Source organism: Lontra canadensis, unplaced genomic scaffold (assembly GCF_010015895.1).
Source record: "Lontra canadensis isolate GAN:19392208 unplaced genomic scaffold, GSC_riverotter_1.0 scaffold55, whole genome shotgun sequence".
Taxonomy (NCBI): domain Eukaryota; kingdom Metazoa; phylum Chordata; class Mammalia; order Carnivora; family Mustelidae; genus Lontra; species Lontra canadensis.
In genome coordinates this window covers 13,693,781-13,705,566 of record NW_022631049.1, presented here as the reverse complement: position 1 = coordinate 13,705,566, position 11,786 = coordinate 13,693,781, and the positions used below count along the sequence as shown (strand labels likewise).

General features: G+C 36.1%; 1 protein-coding gene across 7 annotated transcripts in view; it reads right to left on the bottom strand.

Moving 5' to 3' along the window:
* Positions 1-11,786, bottom strand: part of DDHD1 (DDHD domain containing 1) — an 81,708-nt gene that overhangs the window by 1,137 nt on the left and 68,785 nt on the right. For 4 of the 7 annotated variants that reach the window (XM_032875360.1, XM_032875364.1, XM_032875362.1 and 1 more), the window contains 3 exons: positions 9,834-10,086; positions 8,240-8,431; positions 5,674-5,757 (listed from right to left, as the gene is read on the bottom strand). In XM_032875360.1, coding sequence (XP_032731251.1) covers positions 5,674-5,757; positions 8,240-8,431; positions 9,834-10,086 — 529 coding nt within the window. The remainder of the gene's footprint in view (positions 1-5,673; positions 5,758-8,239; positions 8,432-9,833; positions 10,087-11,786) is intronic. The other 3 variants (XM_032875363.1, XM_032875366.1, XM_032875367.1) reach the window with 1 other exon arrangement.

The window sequence follows — 11,786 nt, the reverse complement described above, 5'->3', positions numbered from 1 at the left end:
CCCAAAACAGCCTCAATAGCTCAGGATTCTATTTGGTGGAGTCCTTTTGTATGCTCAGGTCAGTATGGGATAATAAAAGAATACAACAAAAAGATTTACTTGGTATCACAGAGTGTATTTGGAGTAAAAAAACTGGGCTCAAATCTTAGACTTCCCTTAGGAACTTTTTGTTCCTAATTTGTAAAACAAGGAAAACAGCCCTCCTGCAAAATTGGGGGCCAGGCTTATGTGCCATAATGTCTGTGGGTGTGCACAGGTCACTCAAAGTCTCCTTGCCTGAGGAGGACTGGTCCATCACCTCGCTCAGTGGTGACTTTTTGCAGTCCCAGACTCCCCACTTGGCTGTCATCACACTGCCTGGTCCCCATGCAGTCAGCAGGGCCTCACGTGCACCAGGGACGTACAAGTGCTCACTAAATGTATGATCGATAAAGAATGCACTGGGTGGCTGGGACAGTTAGATCGGGAGGAACAGTGGTGATCCTTGGGAGGAAGGACTTCATTTTTAACAGGGCTGTCCTCAAACAAATCAGTCAATTCAATTAAGTCTTTTTCTAAAACCCACAGAAAGTTCTTGCAATACTTGTTAGAGAAAAATCAAGGCCATAAGAGAATTACGAAGGATTCATTTAATACGTCCTTAGAGGTAAAACACTTAGAAAAACAATACTTCGATTTAGGAACTCCTTTAAAACTGTCATTGAGCTATATGATATTTTGAAGGAACGTTCTTAGAAACCAAAAATACTCAAATTGTTGTTCAGAGTGCCAAAAGATGTGGAAGGTAAAAGGTGGCAAAAATAAAGGAGGCTGGAACAAAAGTTGGGTTTTGCTTTCCACTGAATTTGATAATTGCACATAGAAAATCCTATCACTCAAGAGAATGCTTTGATATAAATGTTTAGCTAATGCTTATTTTAAAATAGGTATTTAAAAATGCATATAGTTGTTACTTTTCTATTCAACTATGCTTTTCTGACAAGGAAAGTCCATGGATCTATCTATACGTTTTCAGATAAGATTACCCTTAAGCAGCATAAATACCAATTAGATTATAAAATACTTGTAAAATATATTGACACACGGGGTGCCTGGGTGGCCCAGTGGGTTAAAGCCTCTGCCTTCTGCACAGGTCATGATCCCACGGTCCAGGGATTGAGCCCCACATCGGGCTCTCTGCTCAGCAGGGAGCCTGTTTCCTTCTCTCTCTCTGCCTACCTCTCTGCCTACTTGTGATCCCTGTCTGTCCAATAAGTAAATAAAATCTTTAAAAGTATATATATATATATTGACACAGGCCTTTTACAATTTTTTTAAACTGCCATTTTTCTCATTTAAATTACAATAAGCTAATCCACAATACATCAGAAATAGCTGAAATCTATATGTGGAACTGTGGGGGTAGTAATGTCTGAATCTTTTGTCTTTTGTATTCGATGGGACATTTGAGCTTGATTTGTAGGCACATTCTGGCACAACAGACAGGAAGATGAAAAAAGAAGGAAACTGGAATTCTCAAGCATGATGAAGAGAAGTTATACTGGAGTTAGTTATAAAGAGAAGAGGAGAAATAAGAGGAAAAACAGAAGAGATGAGAAAAATACACATTAATATCGGCGAGGACCACCAAGTTATAATTTCTACTTTAAAATGCCACTGTTGAATGTCTTCCTAGTCTAAGAGTCTTAAGTTGAATTGTTATTTTAGAATCAAAGAAAGGGAAATTTTTTGTTATAGCAAGTATTATTTGGCTTTGATTTTGTGTCCCTGACGTTTATTCTTAAATGCTTTACAGTCGTGAAACACTGCCTTTCATTTCACTCATGCTGTATTTAATTATCACCCGTTATAGCCCTTGCCATTCTTATCACCTACAGGGACTCTGTCTCCTTTGCTATTTATCTGTAGGCTGTCTTCCTCAAAATGGGAATAAGGTAGCCGGCCTCTACCTGATGAATTCGTTTTAGTCTCTCATTTTCCTTAAAATGAGAGACCTTAAAAGGTTTACAACAGGCAGTCTGGCTGCTAGTGCAGCTGACTTCACATATGTTGTTTCTTCAGGTGGAGAGATGGGAGTTAGGTGGGCCCAGGTCTCATCTTCTCTCTCCCTTTTACGCAGATCTCAGAATTTCCAAGGGAGCAAGGGTCTAGATGGCAGTACCGTTCTTCATGTGCTGTGAGATGTAGTCTTGGCCAAAGCAGGCCCAAATCTATATGGGACTGCCTTGGATCTACTTTCTCATGATTAGCATATCAAAAATGGGTGGCACAACACATCTTGTAGTTTTTGTAGTTTTGTAGTTTCTTTCACCGAATTAGGTCAAAGAGAAAGGAAAACATAAAATCATTACTTTGTCCTTTCTTCTCTCTTTTGAGTGCCTAAGGACTGGAATACTTCGATCCACAAAGAAAAGACAGAGATCCTGAAGAGAAGTAAAACTGAGAAAAAGACTGTTAGATTTTAACAATCCTTAGCAGTTTGCTTCTACTGCTTGAAAACGTGGATTCTTTTCTTTTCTGGGGCGTCTTGCATACAGCCCTGTTTCTCTTCCTTTCCCCCAAAGTGAATGTCTGCAGTTCATGAAGTATGGAAGTAAAGTGTCATCAGTACTGTGTTTTCATCAGAGAACTCTCTGCACAAGGCTTTTGATGTAGAATTAAAAAAAAATATGTGTGAACAGAAAGAGAGCATCTTAGTATTAAAATGTGTACTAACGGGATAGGTTTCTCTGTTTTATTTTTTTTAAAGATTTTATTTATTTATTTGACAGACAGAGATCACAGAGAAGCAGGCAGAGAGAGAGGAGGAAGCAGGCTCCCTGCTGAGCAGAGAGCCTGACCAGGACTCTGGGATCATGACTGAGCTGAAGGCAGAGGCTTTAACCCACTGAGCCACCCAGGCACCCCCAGGTTTCTACTATTTTAATGGAAACATCTTAACTTCCCCGGAGAGAATTTTTCAAAAACTTAACAGTTACCTTGGGGCACCTGGGTGACTTAGTTAAGTGTCCGACTCTTGGTTTCAGCTCAGGTCTTCATTTCAGGGTCATGAGATTGAGCCTTAAATTGGCCCCTGCGCTCAGCAGGGAGCTGGCTTGGGATCTTCCTCTTCCTCTTCCCTCCCCCTCACTCTGTCTCTCTCAAATAAATAAATCTTTAAAAAAGTTATCTTATTTGTAAGTAGTAATTATGGTCATAACTGCATGATTTTTGGTTACAGGCAGACACCAAGAAAAATACTAGTAAAGGAAACTGTGTTTTCAAATGACTGGCAGATTCTTTCATAAAAAGATTATGCTGAGTTCTTGTTGGTAAATTATGCCTTCTTATTTTTGTGCTGCTTCAGCGCAGCTATACATTTCATGTGGTTAGGTGTTTGACATTCAAGGAATATTTACATTTTGAGAACTGTTATAATTTCAAATATACTTAAGAATATTCTCCAACTGTCCTTTATTTAAAACAAAAACAAAAACAAAAACACTCTAAAATGAGCTTTATGGGGCCGCCTGGGTGGCTTTGGTTAAGCCTCTGCCTTTGGCTCAGGTCTTGATCTCAGGGTCCTGGAATGGAGCCCTGCATCGGGCTCTCTGCTCAGCAGGGAGCCTGCTTCCCAACCCCCTCTCTGTGCCTCTCAGCCTGCCTCTCTGCCTACTTGTGATCTCTGTCAAATAAATAAATAAAATCTTAAAAAAAAATGAGCTTTAGAATTAGTTCTCATATCTGCCAAAATAATTTCCCAACACTAATCTATCCTGAAAAATACTCAAAATACATGTTTGATAACAGATGGTCTTTACTGGTAAATATATGCTCTATGGGTAAATTTTGAATACAAAAAACTCCAGGAGATGGCCAGATTTGTTGGACCCTTTACAATCTGTTTTTGTTTTTTTTTTTTAAGATTTATTTATTTGACAGAGATATCACAAATAGGGAGAGAGGCAGGCAGAGAGAGAGGGGGAAGCAGGATCCCAGCCAAGCAGAGAGCCCGATGCGGGGCTTGATCCCAGGACCCTGAGATCATGACCTGAGCTGAAGGCAGAGGCTTTAACCCACTGAACCACCCAGGCACCCCTACAATCTGGTTTAATAAACTTTTCCAATAGTATTTAGAACCCTTTCCTTCCCTTCAACTCTCTTCTGGTTCTCGCTATACCCTGTGCTTTGCTTATGTGGTTTCTCCTCCTGAAACATCTTTTCACCTCTGCATGTCCAAATCCTACTACCACAGAGCCTTTTATGATTTTCCTAGGTGAAGGCATTTTCTCTTTCCCTAGAACTGACAGTGTCTTTACCTGTATCTTTGTTATGTGGCTCACCATAGTCTACCATATACTATAATTATTCATGTAGTTATCTATCTCCCTACTAGAATAAATATTCTCTAGGAAATATTTAATTTTCACACCAGCATTTAACATCTTTGTGGACAGTACTGAAGTCGGTTTCATTTTGGTATCTTTTCTAGTGACGAGCTTGGTACCTTGGCTCATGGCAAACCTTTAACAAGCAATTGTTAAATGAAAAAAAAAAGCAGAGGAAGAGAAATAGAAAAAATACACATATTACCATTTGAATCAGTTTGGTATAGTTATGATTAGTGGTCTAGTTGCTTAAGATAGAGGGGATGGCTTTAAGATCGTAGATATAAGGGTTACTTGAATGCAGGATAAATGAATGGATTAATATTCCTTCATCTAATTAAATATGCAAAAAACACAAGTCAAATAATTTCTTCATGGATTTGACTATTTACATGAGCAGGGGCAAGAGAGAGCACTTATATAAGATCATTCCTTGAGGGAAATTCATGAAATTACATCAACACAAACTGTTGCTAGGGAGCAAAAAAAACCTCTAAATCAGTTTGTTATATTAAAATACTGTTTTGGAATTTTTATCAAGAAAGAGGGTTTTTTTTTTTCTTTGAAAATAGAAAAAAAAAGGATGGCATATCAGCAATTAAATAGAGAAGTTGTAAAATTAGATGCGGTTAAAAATCAAAGGAAAAATCTCCAACATATTTTCTGTTAAAGTCAAATCCAATATTTAAAAAAAAAAAAAGAAGAAGAAAAAGAAAAAGGAAAGAGAGAGGAGCTGTGGAAAAAGGAAAGAAAGTTAATGATAAAAGTGATTTTTAACTAAGATTAATCCTTAGTGATACATTTAGAATCGGCTGTAAAGAGACTGAAAATATCTCCTACATTATAAAATACTAATTTTTAAAAGCAACCCGACCCCTCTTAAAGAAGATTAAGTATTTGTGTTGAAACCACATACCAGCAGCTATGGCACACCTCCAGCCCTAAGGAGTGATGTTATGGACACCCGAAATAACTGGGAATGATTATATTTCTTATACTATGAAACCTTTTTATATCTAAATGTCTTACATGAAAAGAACAGTGAACCTCTTTGAAGCCTTTAGGACAATAAAGAAGGAAAATGGCCTAATGCTTTTCTTCCCTCTCTGTAAGTTTCCTTCCTTGTAGAAACATACAGAGTATCATTTTAGCACATTAAATGGCTAACCAACACTTTGGTGTCAGGACACTGCTACTTAAGAAGAGAAAGTACATATAAAATAGTCTACAATGGTGACATTCAAGCTGATCTCATAGAAGAACTGATGCATAGTATTCTGAATGCTATTCCTGACATATACCATACCGAGGGTATTATCTTTATTCTGCATTACATTTTCCGGAAAAAGAAGTTGTGGGAGATTAAAGAACGATTCCTGAAGTCTGAAATCTGTGAAAAAAAAAACACAAGATGCTGTAAAGTGTTGGCTGATGGTTACAAAGGGCCTTCAGTGATGTAGTGGCCAAAAGTTAGAATACTATTCCCAAATATGCTGATTAAAGCTAGCATACATAAAGAAGTACACACTTTGGTTTTAATGAAGAGCTCTCTCTCATGGAAAATGTAAGTGTAATTAACTTGGAAATACAATGTCATAATCTGTTAACACCCAGATATCCCCCGAATTTATAGTTCATATAAGTTCTAATGTAGAGGCAAAACGTGCTAAAAGAAACTTCTCTTCATAATATGTTAAAAACACAGGGGAGTACAAGAAATGGAATCATAAAACCACTGTATATAAACCTGGAATTTTCAAAAGAAATGAAGAATAACTATCTTAGATGCTTCAACTTGATGACAATAAAGTGGTTTCAACAGACAACAACACATACTCTTCAAAGACAGAAAACCTGATTGATTCATGAATTCAGTCTGTGTCCATCTTACCCTCAAAAAGCAAGAGAATCAGAGTCCATAGCTTCAGAATAAAGGTTATCAAGAACTGAGGCAATCAATGTAAGCAGAAAGAAGGAAGGAAGCCAGAATCACCTAATCACAATGACCAAATTCCAGAAAGAAGATTTAAGGAAGAAAGGCTTTATGATTTGCAAGATAGAGCAAGTATGACATAAGGAATGTCGAAATCAGGATTATATAGAAAAGTGCATTATTGAAGCGAGTCTAAGAATTAGTAAGGCAAATCTTGGGAATTTGGTTTTAAAAGGTGGAATTCTATAATAGTTTAATTACATAGATGTCTAGAGATAAATATATGTTAACTAAGAGTCATGATTAGCTCAAATTTGGTGGAGTCTACAGTCCACAAGGAATTTACCATTAGGACCAACGAAGAATTTATATGCAAGAACAGAAAGTGTACTGCTATCAAAATATAATGATGCAATATAGCTAAGCATCTCTCTAACTGTTGTCCTGAAAGAAGAAACAGGTTTCTCATCATTAATTTTGAAATTACTATGTTAAATAAAAAAACAGCTTTCTTCCCTCAGATTCTATAGATTCTCTCTTTATGTCTTCATTACCCTTTCTCGGGGCATTAACATTACAAGGAATTGTGACTTTATACCTGCCATCTTACACAATTCTTTGAAAGTATTTTTCCTCAGAAGTTTAGAGTTTTGACCTCTGCATGTTACAATATAATTGTTTTTTTATAGTCACATTCCTGATATTAAGTAGAAATGAAATCTTAAATCACCAACAGTATAGGAACTTATGTAAGAAACTAAAAAATGAAGTCTGTACAAATATCAAAGTCTAAAATGAATTCTCTATGCACTGTTCAAAAGGCTTACAATTATAAAATTTTCAGTACTCAGAGTATGACATAAATAGGATTAAGGTTAAAAAAATTGCTACTTGTCCAAATTGGAATGTCCAACTTGGAAACGTCCAGGGTAATTCCTTTTATAGTGGGGTTGACTGTGGAGAAAGATCCAGCCTCTAGGACTGCCACGCCTGAGCTTCCTTTTTAAGCACATTTTATGGATGACAATGGATGCTGGTCATTTGAAAATTTAGAGAGCAGACACAGCAAGAAAATAAGGTTACAAGTATCTGAAATAAGTTTCTGTAGTGTAGTGGTTATCACGTTCGCCTCACAAGTATCTGAAATAAAATCTGCTTAAACATTTTTTGAGAAAGGAAGGAAAGTTTTCTGCTTGCTATATAGTCACAAAAAGCAGTTAGTTTGAGAATCCACATTTCCTTATGTGAATCAACAGAAAAATAGGACTCATTAGTCTTATTTTAATGGACACTTAAAAATAAGGTTCAAATTTAGATGCTTGGAATTAAATATATACTAAATGTATAAGAGTTTCACAACTATTCAAGATTTTAAACCTTAGAAATCTACTGGAAAAAATTAAATAAGTCCAGCTTAATTATCCATTCATTCCCTCACTTCTTGAATATCTACTTTTGTTAGGTAGCTGAAATAGGACTGAAAGCCATACAGTGGATCCAATACAATAATATAAGCTTGAAAGTCTTATAATTTGGTTGGATGAAGGGGTGGAATTAGCAGCAGGATGGGTTTGGCATAGTATCTTTTAAAAAGTATCAAGAATATACACAGCATAAGTTTGAAGCACTTACATGAATTTTTAAGGTCATATTTAAAAAAATCTACTTTATAAAAATCAGGGGTGCTCATTCCAAAGAAATCTGTTATATACCAGGCCCTGATTATTACTCTTCTTAATTATTAATTCACCAATGCAGAGAGTAAAACTGTATTTACCTGGGAATTATACTTAAAATATAATCAAAGTATTTTTTCTTTAAAAGCAAACTTATGCTTTAGATTTTAGAGTTGACTGCTCCTGTCAGTATCTTAATCCTCTCTGCCCTCAAGTTGTAAGAGATATGGTATAAACATAAGGAAAAAAGAGTATGAACTAACATGCAGAATCCAGAAAGCCAGAACTGCTGTGTGGAAGGGTCTGCGTTGCTACAGTGGTTGTGGGGAGCGAGGCAACTGGCTTCTTCTCATCTTCTATTGAGTCTTTTGATGCCTCAGACGCCTGTGATGTAGATGAACGTCCAAATCTCGAAAACAACATTCCTCCAAGGCCCTTTCCAATGCTAGCGGCCCCTGCATTTCACAAAACAGGGCAGTCAGTCTGCTGAATTACACCACATACCAAGCTAAACAACACCAGCCACAGTTACAGCCAACTGGCAGAGGAACCAAGCCCTACTCATATTTTTCCAGGGTGGGAACATAGGAAAACTGAAATTTATATTGTTGGTTTCTAAGTAAAAATGGTGTTGAATAGAATGAGAGTTGTACAAAAGGTAGGAATAGAGCTTACCAAAAAAGGAATGAAGATTCTATTTTACTCAAGTGTTCATTGTTTATTAAAGTATTTGGTAAGATTAAAAACCTTAATAACAGAACCATGCCATCGACATGGGTCTATATTTACTACTGATATCCTTTACTACTGAAATTAAGTGAATATTTTACAAAAAGCTATCATAAATAATCTGTATGACAAAGTGAAATATCAATGAAAAGCCTATTTATAGTGCCATCTTGTGGCATTTTATATTAAGAAAACCCAGAACCAACGGACTAATTCAAGTGGCACATAATTGAGCTCCAGCTCTATACCAACAAACACTGTGGCTGGTGATCATTTAAAGAGAAATTAAATAACCTGTTTGCCCCTAGGATGGATGCGGTTTGAGAGACACGAATCAGAGAATGGGTTGGCAGGGGCATCCTTAGAACTCACATATTCCCTCATTTTACAGATGAAGCAGACCATTAAAAATGATGTGACTTGGGGAGCCTGGGTGGCTCAGTGGGTTAAAGCCTCTGACTTTGGCTCAGGTCATGATCTCAGGGTCCTGGGATCGAGCCCCACATCGGGCTCTCTGCTTGGCGGAGAGCCTGCTTCCTCCTCTCTCTCTTTGCCTGCCTCTCTGCCTACTTGTGAAATCTGTCAAATAAATAAATAAAATCTTAAAAAAAAAATGATGTGACTTGGGTGCCTGGGTGGCTCAGTTGGTTAAGCAATTGTCTTCGGCTCAGGTCGTGATCCTGGAGGACCAGGATTCAGTCCCCCATTAGGCTTCCAGCTCCGCGGGGAGTCTGCTTTTCCCTCTGACCCTCTCCTCTCTCATGCTCTATCACTGTCTCTCTCTCAAATAAATAAATAAAATCTCTAAAAAAAAAAAAAAAAAAAGTGACTTACCCAAGATCTCACAGTAGGTGGCAGGGCCAAGATTAAAATGAGGGCCTTGATTCCCAGACCTTCTCTTGTCTCTCCAACTACCTCATAGTCTAAAACTACAAGATCTGATTTAATTAGAGAACGTTTAGGGCTTTTGGCTCGTAATATGAACAGAGAGAGGGTAGTTATTTCTAAACACAGGGATTAAATGTTGGATGTTTTATAATACATAGAATATCTTCAAGAACTCCAAATTTAATGCCTATCTAAGAAAGCACTTATATTTACTAATAAGAAATACTTATTAGAAATTACCTAATATACTTGCTTTGCCTATATTTGTTATAGATTCCCCATAGTGCCGGCGGGACAAGACTGGTGAGGTCACAGGGCTTGGTACTGTTGAAATGCCTTCATTCTCTGAAATTGAGGTAGGTTCTTTTGCTGGGTGGAGAAAGCTTGGCTTCATATACTCATAAGGTAGAGGATTGGAAGTATTATACCAGTGGATCTGGACAGGTGAAATGTTGCTGTAGTGTTTCAGTATTAACGGTTCTAATCTATAAGCCTTGAATTTAAAAAAATTCAAAGAAACACAACATTAAGGTGCAATGTTTGGATTTTACTAAACTGTTTATTCTTATTCTATTGCATGCTCAGCAGACCTTAGGGAATTAAAAAAAAAAAACCCTGGTATTTCTAACATGCATTCCTATTTGTTTACTGTTAATAATATGTAATTGGTCTAATTATATATCTTTAATGAGATTATTAAAAAACCAATTAGCACTGGTCTAAGCTAACAGTGCCCATTAATTTGTTTTTTAGAGAAACAGATTCATTTTATGATGTTCTGATATCATCTAACAATTAGATTTATGTTAGTCTCACCAACAAAGCTGAAGCAGTAAACTAGAACACAATAAATAGGGTCAATCTATAATATAATCTTATAATCTCTCTATATATAGATTTATATTTATCTATAATATGTATCTATAAGTCTATAAATATAATTTATAATATAATCTTAGGAGCTCTTAGTAAGATCTAAATTTTCAAACAGATTAACATAATAACACAAATTAGATGCTGATACAAGACCATTTGTCTAATGTGAGGAAAGGATGACAGAGCAGAAAAGGCAATGAATGGATTTGGCCAATTAGAATTAGAATTCCCCAAGTTCACATTCTGGCCTCTGTTGTTTATTAACTGTGTAACACCCACCAAATTGTAAGGTCTCAGAGATACCATTTCCTGAGCTATAGGAAGGAGATTAACTTTTCCTGCCTCACAAGGACGTTGGGAAGAACAGATAATGTTTGTAAATACTGCCTAGCACAGTTCTAACATAAACTTTGTTAAAAAAAAAAATTTACTTTAAAAAATCACAGGAAAACTGTAAAATGAATAATAAAAATAACCTAAAATAATACAGTGACTTTGGAGCACCCCTTTATAATATAACAAAGTTAAGATTATATCCAGAAAAGTGTATACAATGAAAACTCAGAGTTCCCCTATGAACTCAAGTTCACATTCAAGTTATAAGGCAATGAGTAAAATGAATGTATATTAATGAAATACTTAATGTCTAGCTGGGAGTTTTCACATACGTTTTACTTAATACTAACAACCTTATGAAGTAAAATATTATCATCTGCATCCTACAGATAACGAAGAGTCGTCTCAGGAGAGACTTGGGCAAGATTGTGCAGTCTGTATTTTAATGTAATACTAGTTTCCAACTCAGGTGAAATTTATTTCATAAATATAGTGTTTTTGATTCTTTAGCATACAGGACATTTTCTGAAACTCTTGTATTTAATCAATGCTATATTTACTTGGTACTAAAGATCTTTTAGAAGACAAAGCTATTTTTCTGAGAAAGAATGCTATTTAAAATGGTTTGTTTTACATTTAGTTATACCTAGCCTTGTCCCAAAAGGATTTAAGGAAGCATTTTTCTCACCTAAAAATCTTACTTGGTATTAAATGGTCTAGCTGGATGCAAGATCACTGGAATGCTTACATTAAAAAATTATTAATAGTACAAATATAACAAGAGAAAAACCTCAAATTTTATAATCCCATCAGGCTAAAATAACTTCATTCCTTTATTCATGCTTAACATAATATTCAAATATTTTCATTTCTAAGGTGACCTACTAGACACATTTCAATATTGAAGCATGCTTTAGAGAAAGAAGACCTTAGAGTGGGTTTTAAAATTTATGCTTGTTGGGTTACTGGTATCACAACTGA